General features: G+C 42.8%; 2 protein-coding genes across 7 annotated transcripts in view; one reads left to right on the top strand and one right to left on the bottom strand.

Moving 5' to 3' along the window:
• Positions 1-1,207: 1,207 nt before the first annotated feature.
• deaf1 (DEAF1 transcription factor) lies at positions 1,208-18,902 on the bottom strand. Of its 6 annotated transcripts, none has more exons than XM_040133325.1 (14): positions 18,237-18,298; positions 17,409-17,537; positions 16,926-17,023; positions 14,912-15,038; positions 14,545-14,694; positions 13,247-13,386; positions 13,023-13,088; positions 12,040-12,084; positions 10,470-10,593; positions 9,389-9,535; positions 4,669-4,961; positions 3,775-3,873; positions 2,408-2,497; positions 1,208-2,162 (listed from the first exon to the last, which is right to left on the bottom strand). In XM_040133325.1, the coding sequence occupies exons 2-14, from the start codon at positions 17,419-17,421 to the stop codon at positions 2,061-2,063; spliced, it is 1,494 nt and encodes a 497-aa protein (XP_039989259.1). In that variant the 5' UTR covers positions 17,422-17,537; positions 18,237-18,298; the 3' UTR covers positions 1,208-2,060. The 6 variants fall into 6 exon arrangements, with proteins under 6 accessions (XP_039989259.1, XP_039989258.1, XP_039989261.1 ...); XM_040133324.1 differs by lacking the exon at positions 18,237-18,298 and adding an exon at positions 18,121-18,204; XM_040133327.1 differs by lacking the exon at positions 18,237-18,298 and adding an exon at positions 18,166-18,203.
• The window catches only part of LOC120793341 (plasma membrane calcium-transporting ATPase 1-like), a 43,700-nt gene continuing 37,829 nt past the window's right edge, over positions 13,418-19,288 (top strand). Inside the window, exon 1 of the mRNA XM_040133318.1 lies at positions 13,418-13,600. The gene's annotated coding sequence lies outside the window, so the exon portion shown is untranslated. The remainder of the gene's footprint in view (positions 13,601-19,288) is intronic.

The raw sequence follows: 19,288 nt of genomic DNA, 5'->3' as shown, positions 1-19,288 counted from the left end.
ATCAGAGAGAGTTCAGAGTGAGACGAGAACCTTGGGGAGAAAAACATCTTAAAAAAAAACAAAAAAGGGAAGAGAAAAAAAACAAGTCAGAAAACAAAACTCAAAAAAAAAACACCTGGCTGAGCTGCTGGCTGTAGCTGCAAGTAGTCACAGTGACCACGCCACCCACCTCCACACACACTACTCACACACACAAGGACCACACAAAAAAAAGACTGAACATAAAAAAAAACAAAAAAAAAAAAAAAAAAAAAAAAAAAAAAAAAAAAAAAAAAAATTCAACAAAAATGCTGAGCATCTGTGGTGTCCCCCATATCAGCACAGCAGCAGTAGACAGACATTTGGCAGCACTGACAGAGACACAGCGCAGACATTGTCACCACAATGTCACGAGGTGATCGTGAGAGTCGCTTGGACAGATCAGCTGAGACTGAACTAAAGGAAATAAAAAAAAATCCCAAGTCGGTCTTCAGCAGCTAAACACAGAAAACCGTTTGAATATCTGTCTGATGAGAATCCTGCAGGAGGAAGGATGCTGAGTTTTCCCTCTGAGACTCCAGTTGCATAAAAATAAGATACCAGCTCAGATCTGCATTTCATTAATAAATTAATCATCTGAGGAGATGAATGAAGACAGGAGTCCCTTCTGAATCCGAGAGGACAGGGGAAAGAAAGAAATAAAGTATGATTGAAACCGGTTGCTGCCGTCGCCTCGTAGCGAGAAGGTTGCTGGTTCGAACCCGGGTTTGGCAGGTCCCTGTCTGTGTGGAGTTTGCTTGTCCTCCCTTTGCCTTTGTGGGTCCCCTCTGGGTACTCTGGCTTCCTCCCACAGTCCAAAGACATTCAGGTCAGGCTAATTGGATTCTGTCTTGATTTAAGATCATTTCTAATTAAACAACTGCTCTGGTTTTCCAGCGGAGTTGCCGTACATCCTAATTTCGTCATTATGCGCGCACACACAAACTGCAAATTAAGTACTGGCAGCCCTGGACTTCCACAACCGACTGCTGCACCTTTTGGGTTTTTGTCTTTCTGAGTTTGAATCAAACGTAAACACAGAAAACTACACAGCCTTAAAGCCCTGAAAGGTGATGATTTTGTATCTTGAACACAAGATCATTTAAAGAAACAAAAATCATCTTTAAGGAATTTGGTGGCTCTGTAGAAAACAGACTAAAACTTAAACTTTCACATGTGAAAATAAGAATCGGATCACAAACATTAGTTTAAAAGGGAAGAAAACCTTTACAATCTGACAATGTGAATCATGAATAACAATAATAAAGAAAAATACCACAATAACATTTAGAAAAGACAATAAATAATACATATCAAAGTATTGGCCAGGATGGGTTGGGGTTTTAATTTAATATTTTTTATTTCACTGATGCTTTTGACCTTTATTTTAACCGGGACGTCTCTGGAGGTTCTGCTTATCGAGAGTTAAAATGGCAGTAAAATTATGTTTCAAGAAAGAGATAACAGCTACCGAGGGAAGATAAGGAATAAAAATCATCATTATAGCAACTGATAAAATAATGATTTAAATGGGGAGAAGAACTGATCAACGAGCAATAAAGAAAGTAACAGTTAGTTGTAGCCCTAAACTAAACTTTTTTACAATCTGATTTTAACACTTGAATGAATTGTTGTTGTGATAATTACCAAAAGATTCATTTTGTGCAGATTGCGCTCACGTCCATTTCAGTGTGTGATAGTTTTCTGTTTCCAGAAGCAGAAACTTGATGATCAGAGCTGAATTGTGGAGAGATGCAGCTCCTCTAACGTCCACTAGATCAAACTCTCACTGCATTGAAGTGAACGGGAAAACTCCCAACTTGGCTCTAGAAATGAAGAGTCAGTGCAGTCTATATACAACAAGTACAACTCCCCGGAGATCACAGGTCTTCCTCTCAATGCTGGTCTGCGGGGACACTTTCACAATAAAAGTTCGGGCAAGGAGGTATTAAGTGAAGACCTCTCCTCTTTTGCCCACATGGGGACTTCCTGTCTGCAGCAGCTGATGGGCGGTGGTGACCTCGGGGCCACCTGCGACACCTTCACTTCACCTTGTCCATGTCGATGGCTGTGATTGGCTCCTCCTCCTGGACGGCCACGCCCCCTGCCGACTGACAGCAGGTGTGCTGATGATCCTTCCAGTCCTACAGAGGAAAAAAAAACAAAAAAAACCAAACTGATCTGAGACCCTCTTCTTTTATAGGGCCGACTTCCGGGTCTCTGAGTGAGATGGCTGCGTGAGTGTGTAGCTCTGCTTGTCTTGGCCAGGACACCCTCAAATAAGAGATTTTTACTGTAGCTTTCTTAGTGAAATAAATATTAATAAAATAAAAAATCTAAAAAATTGCACACGCCTGTACTCCAGAGGACTGTTGGGGCTGAATCTTACCTTCCTCTGACAGAAGGTGGAGCAGTAGTTGACTTTGTGACAGCCCGTACACTCACTCATCGCCACCCGACCACAGTTCACACACATCTGCTGCAGAGGCAACACGGGAAAAACACACACATTTCGCGTCAAGTTAAAATGACAGAAAGTCCCGAAGAATGACTTTTAACGCGTTTTTCGGAGCTTTGTTTTTAGAAACGCTGTATACAACAGAATTACTGGATTTTCTGTCACAGCACAGAGCTGCTGCGACGATGAACACTTTAGACTGGGACCAGAAACAACTGTACAGCCCTACAAAGCCAGAATGCAGTAACTAAACATTTGGTCAAAATGGATTTAAGGGTCAGAATCCAGCTTTCTGACATTTGTTTTAGCTCATAAAATATTATTTCATAGAAGAGTATAATTTACAAGATGCAAAGTTTGAGAGCTAAGAAATAAGCTCAGCGCTAAGGTAGAGCTAGCAAAGATTTGAGCTCCCACCATTATAGTAATAAGTTTATCATGCAATATAAATGAAGCCGTAGCTAAATCCAAGCAAAACAAGACTGGGTCAAATCGTAGTACGTGGCTGGACGGCACTTCATCCGTCTGCTTCTGTCCTACTCTCTGTGCTCACACATACAGTAATTTAACGCAACTGAATTCTAAATAAAGCTGTTCTCGTTGACGTCTTTCTGTTTCTGTTGTCAGACAACGGGACAAGTGTGAAATAGTGACTGGAACGCGGCCCATTAAGACGACATGTTAACCAGCAGTCGCTTCCAAGCTGCTGCTCTGCTCTGCTGAGGTCCTGACTTTATAACCGGGACATCTCTGACAAAATCACCACACACACAAGTTAAAGACAACGGCTGTGCTGTGATTTCAGCTGTATTTACTTGTTAAATGATCCCTCAGAGAGAACGTTAGAAGCTCAGTAACGTCTGTGTTGCATGGTCAACGGAATGAGACCAGAGGGAGCTGTGGCTGCAGAGGGAAAACCCGACCTCGCACTCGCGGGACAACACTGGCGAGGCGCTAAAGGGCTGTGAAAAGACAGTAAATCTATTGACAAAGCCGCTGAATTGGCAACACTGCCTGTACCCCCCCACCCCCAGCTGTCAAACAGCTGTATAATGTCCTCAGTGATATAACCAGGTTATCTCAGTCTGGGCTTGGAGACTAACCTTATCCTGTGTCAAATTTTTACAATGCAGGGAGGGTGTAATGAAAGACACTATCCACCTGCAAGGACGTCTCAGGCCGGAGTACTGCTTTAAGGTTTGGTATTTATGCGTTTTTCAAGGCTTTCAATCCACGTGTGTGTGTGTGTGTGTGTGTGTGTGTGTGTGTGTGTGTGTGTGTGTGTGTGCGTCTCATACGTTGATTATGATCTCGGTAATGTCGGAGCTCCTCTTGGCCTCAGAGTCGTCCGGCTGCTGAAAAGCAATCTGGCTCTGAAACGACTGACTGAAACCACACTGAACACACACACACACACACACACACACACACACACACACACACACACACACACACACACACACACACACACACACACACACACACACACACACACACACAAGGTAACTCAGTAATAACTCACCTCTTCTCTTTGATGATTGTAAAACATAATACATTCGTAAATGAATTCATATTGAAGTTTTCAGATGATACGTCACTGCTGTCTGTGTTAGGCACCGAAAACGAATCCTAGTACTCATCAGTACCGTGCCGACAGATTAGTGGGGCGGCCCGAAAAGAATTCTCTTATCGTAAGAAACCATTTTTGGTCTTCAAGCGGACTCTTATCCTCCATCGGTAACTGTCAACAACACACAGATTAAACATGTCTCCTCCTATAACTGTCTAGGCCTGTTCTGTAGTTCTTTACTGCAGAACTCTTGTTCCTCAGTCTGTCGCACTGTTAAATCAGAGCTCAGTTTAGTTCTCGGCAGGCCTCGGTTTGGACTAAGCACTTAATGTGAAAGTGAGCGATTAAGTTGACTGCACTGCACCACAGCTACTTATCTGTAATGTCAGTGACAATATATTATGGTGGTATTTGTTGTGTGTTGTTGTTTGTTTAAATGCTGTGTGTTTGTTATGAATGTGAAACCATGTACACCTTGGAATGACATAAAGTCACCGCACCCACTTTAATTTTTATTTGTAATAGTCGTGTGTAGTCATTTAATTTCTGGTTAATGTTGCTGATCTAAATCTCAGACTCTGTGTGTGTGTGTGTGTGTGTGCGTGTGCGTGTTTCTCCTCACCTCCTTCCTACCTCCCTGACCTCTGAGCCCCGTCGTGTCCCCCGCAGAGTTTTTGGCCTGTTCGATCAGAGCCTTCAGCTGCTGGACGTTGCTCAGCAGCGTATTGGCCAGCTCCTCCAGGTACAGCCAGGTGTTCTTCTGCCCCTCGCTCACTTCCGGCCCCGCCCCGCCCACGGGCCCCACCTCCAGCCCATTCACCAGCCCCGCCGACGGAGACGCCGCCGCCGCCGCCACCGCCATCTTGGCCTGAACGGGCTGAGGAGTCACGGCCAATGCTGGCAACGCCGTCAGCACTGTAAGAGAGAAGAAGGAGAGGAGAGACGGAGGAAGTTATTTTAGCGTTCTTCGGGGGTTTTTTCGCCCTTAATAAACCAAGGACAGTAGAGAGCCGACAGGAAATGAGGGGATGACATGCAACAAAATCCCTGATCAGATCACAACCAGGGGCACGTCCCAATTCCCTTGACTGCACCCACATTTCCTTCACTTGCATCTTTTCCTTGCGTCTTAGTCCGTCCCGAGAAGGACACAAGGACGGATGCAAGGAGAAGATGTGAGGAGAGAGCAGAGCGGGATGAAGAAACTGGTTTGCAAATTAATCGCCATTTGTATCTGAACGATCCAATATTGAGTCTTTTCTGGGTAAACATGTTCATCCGCACCAAATGTTCTGAGTGTGCAGTGGTTACTCGTTGTAAGTGGGTCGGTTAGGTCTGCGGGATGTGTAAATCTTAGTGGAAATCAAGTTATTACAACGCGCACAAAGAGGTTATTAGATGGTAGCTGACTTGATGAGCCGCCTTGAGTCGCGCCGGTCCCGTAAACTGCGACTTACAGTATGAGGACCGTCGCGGTTCAGGATGGTTCGCCGACTCTGGCTACCTCGCTGCAGATCCACAGAACGATGGATGGATGGCTGAAGGGTTTGGATGTTTGCTTTGTAAATTCATCACGTAATAATCCAGGTTACGATTAGAACGTTTTATAATTTGTAAAATAATTTATTAGCCCAAATGCTTTAGAGACTCTCCCCCTCTCTCAGATTAAACTCGGAAATTACAGATTATGCAGAGAAAAAAAAAGTCTAATGAATGAAGAAAGTTGTTTGGGAGTAACACACTTTTATTATTTGTCCGTCCACTTCGGTATCAAACTTCAGTGATGCGGTTTCAGAGATGAAAGGGGTGTGTTGGGCCGGTAAAAAGACTTCCACCCGGGACGGTCTCACGTATCCTCGGTCATGGCTGCTCAGAGACCCCTCCTCGCTGGGACGACCTAACGATTTCCGGGTCAAGCAAGTATCGAGGAACGGTCATACGAGGGAACAGGGACGTACCCCATGGACGCTGCGATTACAGTTATTTTCGTTTATTATTGATTAGTCCGCGAATGAATTTCTCGATTAATCAAGTAAACAGATTAAATGTCTCTTTTTAGTTCAGCCCAAAACTTTAGAAGATTCAGTTTACTATCATAAGCAAACTAGAAAATATTCAAATTTTAGAAGCTGGAAACTAGTGAATTTTAGGTATTTTTGCTTAAAAAGTTAGATTATCAGAATTGCTACCAAATAATTTTCTGCCGATCAACTAATCTGTTACTTTTATTACATTTCAGCTTTTATCCAGAACAGTTCAGAGAGCATGAACGTATTTAAAACTTGTTCATATTTATTCAAATGATAATAATTGTGAAAAATAAGACTTTTGTCATTGAAAACTAATTTAAAAAAAAACAAAACAGGACAACTATTGTACTGTGAGAAGACCGATGTTGTCCGAGTGATTGTATTTCACATTAATAATTATTTTCATTATTGATTAATTTAAAAAAAAAAAAACAATAATCGACAGCTTAATCTTTTTATCTCTATGAATGCTCATCCAGGGTTTCCCCCTTCAGTTTGAAGTTTTCAAATGTCTTGCTTTTTGCCCGCTGACACAAGACACAGCGGAGACACTGACACGAGGGAGCGGTTGGAGTGACTGGACGCCTGCTGTGACAGTTTCTGAGGTCTGCATCAGTCCTGCAGTCTCACCACCTGCAGCTCGGGTATTAAATGCAGAAGGGAAGTCTGAGGAATCGAACACGGGCAGGTGGTCTCAGCGGATCCAGGTTAGCGTGTCTGTGCGTCCTCCATAAAAATCACTCCTGACCTACATACATACGATATGATGTCTGTTTTTTTTTTTTTTTTTATATTCTTCCTGCAGTGGTGGAGTCTCCGACAGCTCGGAGCTCCGCTGAGAAAAGGAGAGTCCAAAAATAACCGGACATCCATCTCATGCCGTGATTTAACATGTCCTGGGGAAAAATGCATGTGTATGTGTGTGTGTTATCAAAGGTAAATGGAGGCATATTTTCAGTAACACTTCCACCACTACCATCCTGCTAATCTGCTGGAAAATTTCCCAGTATTTTTTTTTTTTTTTTTTAGAAAGAAGCTGGTGTGTTACTGTCTATTCTTAAGCCATTTTCCTGCATTGATTTATGTCATTTGGTAGGATTATGATAAAAAGACAGAGTTTTCATTTGGTACAATTGGTAGCAAGGTCGTACCCTCCACTGGGAACAGGGGGACATGTCCCCTTCCCATTTATAATTTCAGGTTGAATTTCATACTAAAATCTCTATGAACATTGTTCTCTCTCTGTCCTGCCACCATGATGCAGGTGAGATAAGAGCGGAGCTGAAGGAAATGGTGATTATGCTCATCTTAATAGCCTTGACATATTACTGTGCACAGCAGCGACTGCGTTTACAGACTTTTTTTGCCCTGGGGTTCGCATCTCAGGCTAAAAACTGGATGTCCTACCTCACCGCTGGAGATTGTGGGACTTTTCAGTCTTATCCTTTTCAGACAGGGTTTAAGTACAACTCTTAACCAGGCAGAAAAGGTCAGTAGTGCACTTTTCAGCACTACCAAAGGCTGAAAAGAGAACTTCACCTTTTTTTTGTACATTTTCCCGTAGAAATAATAACAAACAATTTAGAACCGTTAGGATTCTCCTACAATTATGCCAGAATCGAACATCAGTTAAAGATAAAACAGTAGAGCACAATATCGGGTCTCTTACAAGGGAACTAAAAAGGATTTAAGTAGGGTTAGTGCATGAATAGACACATTATTTACTGACTTAATTTGTTTAGAGATGTTTTTTGGTCACCTCACCTCCGCATCCTTGGTTGGTAGAAACTAACCCATGTTTAATTTTTTAGAGTGCTCCTCAGAATATACAGTATATATAAGATATTCCTCTCCTGGACATTTATACTTATTAATTCTGCCTTTTTGATCAACTCCAACACGCGATGCTAAGTGCTTCTGTCCTGATTTAAAGCGTCTCATCTGTAGGAAACTGCGTGTGTGGCGGTTTTAATTCTCTGTGTTGTGGTTGATCTCCAGAAGCAGAGACTTTACTGCCCCCTACTGTTAAAAAAAAAAATAAATAAAGGCTCCAACAGTTTCATCATTCATCTTCTCTAAATCAAAATGCCGCTTTTACACCTCGGCTCAAAGACAAACTTCTGTTCTGTTTCAATTACTGATGTAAACAGAGAGTTATTTAAAATATGACATAATTTTAATCACTGAATTTAGTTTAGTTAATCTGTAGATTTGAATTTATGTACATGAATTATTAACTATTTTCTGACACACATCTCTGCATCTGAAAAACACGCAGAGGCCCAGAGTGCTCCATTAACCTCGGGGTGAAGGAAGGAAAGACAGTCTTAACAGCTGAACCACTGCTAAGTGTTTGTGTGTGTGTGTGTGTGTGTGTGTGTGTGTGTGTGTGTGTGTGTGTGTGTGCGTGCGCTGCCAAGAAGTCAAATGAGAACAGCCACAGTCTTTCAGCCAATCAGAACAGGCCCAGTGATGGTTAAAGATCAGATCAGTGACTGTTTCCGACATTTATATTGCAGATATCTTCATGTTTGAGTTCTGGTTGCATACGTCATCAGTTTGTGTGTTTGTCAGCTGATCGTAACACGTAAATGATCCGCCCCAGAAAACATTACTAGCCCAGATTTAGTCAGATCTGTCGGTCAAAGTAGGAGTGGGGGGGTGCGGGAAGATCTCTGACTGGTCCTTTAAAGAGGAGGCTATCATTAGGACGTCGAGCGGTGACGGCACCTCACTATTCACCCACACAGCCGCCCTCTCCTGAGAGGTCATTACAGCAACGCCACAGCCAATCAGAAAGCCTGACAGGATGATGGATAGGCTGCCAGTTAGCGGCCATCAGGGGACTGTGGGAAATCCCTCTACACATCATTAAGGAGGTGGACCATGGATGTACAAAGAGAAATGGAGTCAGCGCCGCCACTCAGCCCTGCTCCTTACTTGTCCCAGTGGCCACTCGTGGTACTGCAACAACAACAAAACTCCCCTGCTGAGTTTTCTTTTGTAAAATCTATGGGCCGAGCGGAAACACCACCTGGCACAGGATGTCTTCAAATGTCTTATTTTGTTCAACCAACAATTCAAAATTCAAAATATATCCAGTTTACTATCATAGAAGACTAAGAAAAACAGAAAACATCCATATTTGATTTGCTGGAATTTTGCCCTTTTTTTTCTTCTTTTTTTTTTACATTGATTATCCAAAATACTTTCTGATTAATTTTCTGTCAATCAACTACTTTTTGTAGCTCCAACATGTTCTGCAGAGGCTGGACGGTAGTCAGAGTAATTGATACCAGTGGCGGACAGTACCTGCGGTGCTGGCGAACACCTCACTCTGTGCCGAGCCCTCTGAGATGATGGCGGCGGCGGCAGCAGCGGCCGTGGCGTCACCCGTTGGAGCGCGGTCAAAGGTCAAGGCGCCGGATGTAGTGAACTGTCCAGACGGGGACACAGTGACTGTTGGTGGAGGACAGACATGTAAGAAGACTTGAAGACAAGGTTTACAAGTTCACAACATGATCTGATGCAAACTCCAGGACTTTCAATAACTTTCAACGACTTTTCTTTTCTTTTTCAGATGACCTTCAAGGACCACAAACTACAGTACAGCCAATATGTTTATTCAGATTTCATAAATTCCAATAATTCAGTCCTGAATTTAATTCAGGGGTGTTTTTCAAGATGACAGCGAATGATGTGACTAGAATTTTACGTCCATTTTTTAAGGGGTCAAAGGTCAAAAAATGCAAACTGTCTAATATGATTAATGGATGATATATTTCCTCCCTAACTCTCCAACTTTTTAAGACGAGTTGACGTGACTGTGAGCACATAAACCTGTGAAATAAGCTGATTAAATTGATTTAAGTTTTCTCTGCCGCCTAAGCCGGTTTCTTGCAAGTAGCGGGTGGGGACGATGGTCGCTTGCCGAGAGCATCAGCCATCGTTGCGTTTACAATACAAGAGGTTGTAATACGCCCTCTGAGCAGAGGCAAGCGACAGTGACTCGCTATTGCAAAGTGGTACTACGGGACAGGACGGGCCTGGCTAGCTGGTTAGCATGCTGCTAACTTCAGAGACAGAAATAGAGGCAAAGCAAGAGTTAACACTGGCGTGACTTTCCACCGCCGGAGACGGTTCTTGGCGAGTAAAGGAATGAAGTTTGATGCTGAACTCGCAACGTTTCTTCTAGACTGGTGAGCAAACAGCTGTTAATGCTAAGGCTGGCTATGTAGCGATAGCAAATACTTACATAGAGCACCTTTAATAGAGATAAACCTGCTGATCCTGAACTACAAACTGTTTTAATTTTTGTCTTCTTCTGCTGTGCGACACAGAGACGGCACACCCCTCCCTCGGCCACATGTCAGACTGAGGTCACCTGACGTACATGTGGTCCCAGGGGTCAGTGCGATACTTTTGGTTGCAGGAAGCTCCTTTTTGAGGGGGACGACTGGAGGCTCTGTGTCCTTCTTCCGTCTCTTGTATGGGACGAAGAGGCGGACCGGACCGGTCTGAACCAAGCAGAGGGGAAACAGAGAGATGAAGATTAAATTAGCACAACTTCCAACAACAGTCAAGATGAAATTCGAGGAGCGAGTCGGATTCCTTATTTAGTTTGCTTTTATTTAGTTTTTTATTTTTACTGTAGCTTAAATATAAACCTGTTTCCTTCAAACCAGCTTTTGATTGAACTAAAGAGGCTAAAGTTGTTAAATGTTTAATGTCTTCTAAACATAAGCAGCTGTACGAGTACTTTGTCTAAATTAAGAACTGCAAAAAACACGGTGAAACTGGCGAAATGATGATTTTAATTGGAAACAATCTGATTAAAGAATATGTAAATAAGATCATCACAATGACCGGACGTTTGATGTCAAAAGTCTGTACTTGACACTAAAGCTGCAAAAATGATTATACTCTTTATTCTCAGTCTGTCAATCATTAAAAAAATGTCCATCTTAGTTTCTCGGACTCAACAGCGATGTCTTCAAAGGTCTCGTTGTGTCCGACCAGCAGTCCCAAGCCCAAAGATATTCAGTTTAAAATGATATAAAAACACAGAAAAGCAGCAGATCTTCACATTGGAGAAACTGAGAGCAGAGAAAAGTTGGAGCTAAGTACTTTACATTGAACTTATTTGGCAGTTTGGAACTTTAGTGTCTTGCCTGAGAACACTCCTCCACACGGACAGGAGGAGCTGGGGACCGAACAGCCAACCCTGTGATTAACGGCTGACCCACTCTACCTCCTGAGCTACAGCCACCAGGGTTAGGACTTTAACTTGAAATTTGAACTACCATTTGAATGTGGGGAAAATGCGCCTGTTCAATCTCTGACGAATCGTCTGAATTTAAAATGAAAGATTTGCAAACGAGCCTGTCGCTGTTCTCTGTGTTCACACAGACTGCGGTAAACTCACAACCTGTGCTGGACAGATAATCATGACACCAAAAAAAAAGTATTCATGTAAGGCAGCATTTTCATAAAGTTGATAAAAATCTTAAATGATTTTTCAGGTACCAAAGTTATTTTTGTTTTTATTTTTATTTTTTGTTGACTGACTAATTCATTCAGATCAAATGTTTCAGTGCCACTGGACAGTTTTTGATACTTTTTGCTAAAAACCTTCGTATTTCAGTCCAAAAGGGATCGGGGTTTTTTTACTCAGCACTATAAAAAAAACCCCCACATCTTTCTTTAAAAACTGTTTAAGTGAAAATCTGGTGTTTCAGGTGTAGCGGAACAGTATTGTCCTTTTTTAGTTAACCTGTCCTTCAAGTACACCTACCTAATTTGGATACTGAGATGCCATCACACTACAAATTGAGATAACGAGCAGGCTCATTAATACCAGGTGTACATGTAAAGGTTGGATAACGTATCCAGATACAGATCGCAGGTTAAAACCAGGTGGAGATGATCAGGTCATAGTGACAGAAAATCAAAATTTACTTCACCATGCTGATGTTTTCTGCTGCCAGTGTGTCTCCGTCCTTTGGACACTGGAGAGAGAGAGAGCGAGAGACAGACAATAAGACACAGACAAAGACAAAGACAAACTGAGCTCTGCTGAACTCAGCTGATTCGTCTGAACCAGGTTAACTCTACATCTGCGACCAACCATTGAGTGATTATTTCTCCAATTTATCAATTAACACTTTAGTTTACGAGATGTGTCAAAAATGACAGCAAAGTGTTTCTTCAGCCAGTTGGTTCAATACAAACAGATTCAGTTTACAATGACACAGTGGAAAACTGAAAACTATCACAGAAACAGATTTGACTGACACCGAATACTCTACTCACACCCTCAAACCCACCCAATCGTCAAAAAAAGAGGCCTAGGTTTTTATTTTAGCTGTCAGACGGGTTTTTTTTCTTCCCTATGGCCATTTTTGGCTTTGTCCTGTGTTGCTGGGAAGGAAGAGAAAAATGTATAGTAATTTGGCCCCTCAGAGATTTTCCCTTTATAGTTGATGGCTGATTAAAAGAAGAAAAATAAAGTGTTTGGTAAAGATGCACCACCTGTGTTCTTTAGGTGAACCAAAAAACCCGGGTACAATAATTAAAAATGATCTCCAACAGGTTTTTAAAATAATGCTACATGAAATAATTATTTGAATAGGAAAAAAAGGTTTCAGCCTGGTCGTGATGAACTGGAATCACATTTGTTAGCCGTCAGTTATCATGTGCCATTGTGTGTCAAGTCTACCGAACCCAGACCATCGTCTGCCAATCGGTGGTCGATCCATTAAAATGTGGCCGTTAACCTCAGGGGAAACCGTCCGAATGGTGCCAAAAGTAGCCAAAATTATAACGAGCTTCCACCAAACCACCTTCACCTGCCCGTTCAAGTAAAAAGCAGCCCAGTCTGGAAACGCTGAGCAGTTCGTTTTTGGATATCTTTCCGGAAAATGACACCTGATCTAAACCGACTCACCGCTGTCAGGTCGTCACAGCAGGCTGCACAGGTACAGGAGGCAGCGTGGGGGTTCAGGATATGCTCCTACGCACACGCACACACACACACACACACACACACACACACACACACACACACACACACACACACAGTTAGACTCAGCTGGTCTGCATGTAAACTGTATAAGTGCTCTGTATGGTGTTCTACAGTGTGTTGATGCCATAGCACGAGTGCAGTAGTACCTGTATGAGGCAGAGCAGAGGTCTGCCAGCGTATCTGATGCTCCTCTTCCAGTCTTTGCTGCTCGCTCTTCCTGCCAGACCTTCAAACTCAGTGGGAGTGAACCACTGCTGGTTGTGTTTGATGCAACGACCTTTACCCCCTGAATGCAACGCAACGCAACACAACACGACACAACACAACACAACACAACACAACGCAGCACAGTTAGTGTGGGTAATGACAGGACAAATTACACAAGAAGTGGAAGTGAGTGATTTCAGTAGCAGCCTGATTGTCTGTGTAAGGTGACTGACAGTTGGAGCTCTTCAAGTCTTGGATCGACATGAAACTCAGCTCGTCAGCTCTAAAGACGGGTAAGTTGCGCTAGAAAAATATCTGGGTCTCTGACCAGAGGTCAGGGTGAAGAGAACCAATGTTTTTTCGATTGTTATTGCTCCTTCACTTCAGCGGCGTGAACAATGCCCACGCAGTCAAAAGAGAGCAACGCTGACCTGACCAAATCATTAATTAATGCACCATTAATAATACTAGATAAAATTAATCAATAAAAGTACATTTTTGCATGAAAACTTTAAGTTTTGATATTTTAAGTACATTGTGTTAATATTGCTAAGCTTTTACTTCAGTAACATCTTGAGTGCAGGACTTTAGTCTGTAATGAGCAATGTTTTTTTTTTTAAAACTAAGCTTTTGCTACTTTTACCCAAGTAAAGGAACTGGATACTTCTTCCAGCCCTGCAGACTGGTTTCCTTCTATGAGACTTTAAATGCAAGGATTTATGGGCGTCTTCCTTCAGTTTTATTTAAATGTGAGACCAAATGGTTTTTCACTGTGACTGTAAAGCCATTTGTAAAAGATGTTTATCAGTAATCAGTTATTTTAATTAAAATACTCAAGTAGCCTAAAGCAAAAACTTACCAGTATTTATAATCTTCCCCGTGCATCTAAAAGCAAATGTTGACTGGAACACTGCAGACGTTTTACAACGAAAAGCATGTTTTTTGTTGAAAATAACTGCAGCTTACAGTCTGTCAGAATGTGATACATCTGACATGAACAGTAAAGTGGCTCATGCTCACAGTGCAGCAGTAAAGAGGAACCTTTAGGGTTCAGCCCAAAGTAAAGCCAAGCCTGAAAACTAACCAGACCAGGACCAGGTTCTTCTGGGGGGATAAGTATCAGTGGTAACTAAAACAGAAAATAAATGTGGTTTACTGAAGAAAACCTGGTTTAAAGCCTGGTTTAATTGGTCAGGTTGCCGTATGAAACAGCTCTCAGTACAGCTGTGCTGATCACCTGATCCCAGTCGGTTCTTGTAGAGGACTCCGCTGGTGTTCCTGCAGCGGACCGGCAGCTCGTTGTTGTAGACTGAGGGGTCCCAGTTGTACTTGGAGCAGGAGTCTTTGTCCTGGGGTGGAGTCAGCGGGGTGGGCGTGGTCTGGGGACCTAAGGGAGACACAGGAGGACGAAACCAACAGACACAGATCAGTCTCAGAGAGAGTGATGGACGTCACTGTTCAGGTGTTTACATTTGTTCTTCAACGGCCTGGTTCAATGTGGACACCCTCAGAGACAGCAGGATTTTCTCAGTACTGTAACACGCACAGACACACACACACGCACAGACACACACAGACACACAGAAACACGGACACACACATACTTGGTGCGATGGCGGTGGCAGACTTGAGGCCAGCAGCCTCCACGATGCTGCCATCGGTGTGAACCACAATCAGAGTGGCCTTCTGGGTACTGAGGCCTTCACCCAGCTGGAGCGTCGTCCTTCCACTCTACGATACACACACAAATGCACACACATACACAGTATTAACACTTACAGAGATGATGTGGTATAGGAGAAGGTTCAACTGTCTGCCAGCAGAGGGCGTTGAAAGCACAGGAGGTGCAATGACTGAGGTTCTAGGGGGACCTTAGGGGTCCTGTAGGTTGTTGAACTTTGCGGTTTTAGGCACGTTTGACAACACTCTCCACCACTATCATCAAAGAATTAAATTAAATTTAAAAAAAAAAAGAAATTTGTCAGTTCTCTAAATCAGAAATCTACAAATGTGCACCTGCAGCATTTGTGAGCATGAATTGTGCTGAAGATTATTAATGTGAGGATAAAAAGGACTAATTCTTCATTTCATGTGTATCAAAACGTGTACATCTGATCCCTGCTGGGCTCTGAACAGGCTGCTTGTAAAAAGGGTTTTGGAAGCAGGAGCAGCTTCCGGACCTAATGATGTTTCTCTGATACTAAAGCTCCGAGGCTTGTTTCATGACTCCGGAGCGATGATTCTGAACCACTGCCGGAGCCATAAAACTACAAAACTCATGTGACTGAAGACAGTCGACGCAGGTTTACTGCTTTGATTTGTCAGTGAACCCACCGGTGGGGGCATTCCTTTCTTATAAAGTTTCACACTCTGTGGGTTGTAGTATTGTTGGAGCTGATGGCAGCTGTCATTTATTGGTTGCACAGTCATAAAATGATCATTCAGAGAGAAAGTTAGAGGCTCATTCACGTCTGTGCCAGCTGCCGTGGGGTCAATTGAATGAGATGCATAGAGAGGATTGCCTGTGGAGGGAAAGCCCAACCTCGCGGCGATACTGGTGACTCTTCTACGGACAGTAGCTAAGGTTTGTCCAAAAAGTCGCTAGATTTGTCGCTAGGTGCTTTTGTGGAGAAAAGTCAATAAAGGGGCATGAAAAGTCTGTAAATCCAGCGACAAAAGCGCTAAGTTGGCAACACTTACTATAAACACCCCCTGACGATGCAATAGAAACTGTTCGAGCCAACTCATTTTGAAATAGGAACGACCAATGGTGTAACTTCAGCACTTAGTCACGCAGCATTCAGCTGAGTGGTGTAACTCTATCAGGCAGTCAGTCATTCATTCAGTTAGGGACAATCGTGTTTGTAGGACTGACCCCGCTGTTGCGGTCCAGCCAGAAAAAAAGTCTAATGTGGAATATTCAGGTGCAGGGAATTTGAAATGCATTTGTTTTGCCAGTGGGTGGCAGTGCGTGCTATCATTTATAGCTTAGAATAACTAACCTATTTCCAGTGGTGTGTTTAGGGAACCCGTAATGACTCAAAGCTTCAAGCTCTTCAGCTCTACTTCTTTTATCCAAAAGTGGTTAACACAGTACTGGCAAGTACTGGTCCAGTTCAAGCTCTAATTTGTCTCTCATACTTTGTGTTTTCATTTATTTTGTACAATGTCAGGTAGATACTTCATACAGTTTCTTCAGATGTAATATTGCCTTCAAATACATCTGCTTATGGAAAACAGAAGCTCACAGTAGAGTGAGGCCCAACTCTGTTTTTCAGTATAGAAAAATGTCTGTAGAAAGGACTATGCTGTGTTTCAGTTTTCACTGACATTCATTTGCACACAGTCCAGTTTCCAGAGTGAAAAAGGAACTGCACAATCCCTGGTAGAAACTTGCTCTGTTGGACTTGTCAAAGCTCGATGAGACACTGAGGATTATCATGATTATTAATGGTGAGAAATATCAGTTTGACGAGGTCTGCAGTGAAAAACAATGAAGCTGCCCTTTGCCCTGATTATTGCTCTCTGAAGCTCATCTGATCTGACGGCACAGACTGTACACACAGGGTTGACACTGATCATGTGCAGTAGCATGACCATCAGTGTGTGTTGACCTACCAGCACGTGTTCGGGCAGGCTTCCCGACGTGGCAACGGTCGTGGTGAAAACGTTGTCCTCCGCAGCCTGAACGTCCCCCACCGTCACCGCCGTCACCTCTGATCAACAACGAGAGATTCAAATATGTTATCATCACATACAACCTCCGATCAGTTATAGCTACTACAGTGCACCTGTAATGTAAGAATAATATTATAATATCACAGCCAAACTGGATGTGTTATGGTGACAGCATGGAGGGATGTACAGGGCAATATGGGAATCAATAAATATCATCAGAATCATTAGTCTTTCTATTGATCACATACGCCAAAATATGTGTGTGAGGAAGCAAAATCACTAGTTTAACTTTTTAGATTTAGTTGTCCCTGACAATAGACATTCCACCTGCATTTCAATATTTCAGACATGACTCTGGGAGAAATCTGCAAATTTTCACATTAATTTATAAAGATGTGAATGTTACATGTTTATTAGAAATACCTGTGAAAATCATTATTTTTCAGTGCTGTTTGGCAATCACTCATCCAGTCTGTCCACTGGTGACAAAGCTTGGCCAGGCGAGGAAGTCCTGACAGACATATTTTACCCTGAGCAAACTCCGTTCAATATCTGACATTTTAAGACAGAACAGCGGAGAGCAACGCATTACATGCTAATAAATTCATGAACCAGCAAAATTCCTCATTGTTACAAACCTCTCTCCAATTCGGCCTATGTGTAATTCATCAAATAAAACTAATTTAATTAAAATATAGACTTTAATCACGGCTAATGTTGTCCAGTCCACTATCTCTGTCCACCATCTCACACACACACACACACACACACACACACACACACACACACACACACACACACACACACAGTTTGGCGAGTAAACCAACTCTAAAAGTTGGAATTTTATCATCAATTATTATTATCAATTTATTATCAATCTTTGCCGAATTTGGGAACACTCGATAAATTCAATGGGATACGTGCACTATGATTTATACAAACGGTAGATCCAATCGATATGTTGCAAATCCTTAAAGTGCACAACGACTGAATGGAGTTTGGCAACGTATGTAATGTTGCAGTGTATCACAAACTCGCACACGCTACGGTTGTTTACTTCTCGTTTAAGAGCTGTGCAATTTCGCGAGAGAATCGTTATTGGATCACTTTTATCGACAAGAAGTTCTAAATTCACCAGTCTGTGCTCTCCTCGTTAACAAACGGACTGAAGCTAACCGACATTATCATCACTTCGTGTTTTAGCGCCACCCCGCACAGCAGCGGCCTGCTGCTAGCTAGAGCCCGCCTTACCTGCAAATGCCGCCTCGGCCTCGTCTGGGCTCGGCAGGGACTCGGCTCCCATGTCGATGTTTCCCGGTTCCGCCATCACGGCCATCGTGGTGACTTCGGCCTCCGACTCGGTATCCGAGCCCACTCCCTCCACCGGCGGGCCGCCGATGGGCGGTTCATCCAGCCCGAGCGCCTTCGTGGCCGAGTCCGCTTCGTCCATTCTTCCGTCGAACGACAAGAGCCGAATGTGACCGAGCAGCAGCGGGGCAGAGCGGGATCCGAGCGAAGCCGAGCCACGTACGAACCGGAGAAGAAACTCTAGTAGGGAAACCGTTAACGACAGTCGATACAATCATGAATGCTTCCTCCGAAATTAATGGAAACGTCGAAGACTAAGGGGCGCTAACGCTGAGAGACGAAGGCGGCCCGACTGTTTGTTTTTTTCTCATGAAGTCAAGGAAAGCGATGCACCGGAGAATGCCGAAATAACATGATTCGACCCGAAGCGACACACAGCGGCCAATGGACACACACACACAGAAGACAGAAATAGGGCCCAGAAAATCTAAATTTCCAGAGAGTTTGTGACTAGTGGTTCTACAGCTACAATTTAGTCATGGTATGTATTTTAGAGTGTGTTTCCGGTATTTTTAGACGTCTTCTAATCAATCTGGACTTTCTACTTTTAGGCCACAGAAGCAAACAAACAACAAAAACACTAAATCGTGATTCAGTATTTCCCCATTGCAACTACGTCAGTACAACAGCATTTATACTTTTGTGTGATGAAGTAAAATATGTACAAACATAACTGAAAAATCATAGGAAGATTTAAATGGGGAATTGTTCAGTATTTCTGAAATCCTGGTTTCAGCCCTGCGTCTAAGATACATCTGTGACTGAGAGTAATATGGATATTAAACTTTTTCAGTTGAAATGACACTGATGTAAAAATTTTGTTGTACTCTTGTAGAGGCTTTTATTGAATTATCATTTATTCTTATTTAGATATCAAAATAAAATGTTTTCTCTCAGAGTCATCATAAATATGATTCTGTAATTTAAAATATGCA

Source organism: Xiphias gladius, chromosome 8 (genome assembly GCF_016859285.1).
Source record: "Xiphias gladius isolate SHS-SW01 ecotype Sanya breed wild chromosome 8, ASM1685928v1, whole genome shotgun sequence".
NCBI lineage: Eukaryota > Metazoa > Chordata > Actinopteri > Istiophoriformes > Xiphiidae > Xiphias > Xiphias gladius.
This window is presented reverse-complemented; position numbering and strand designations above follow the sequence as displayed.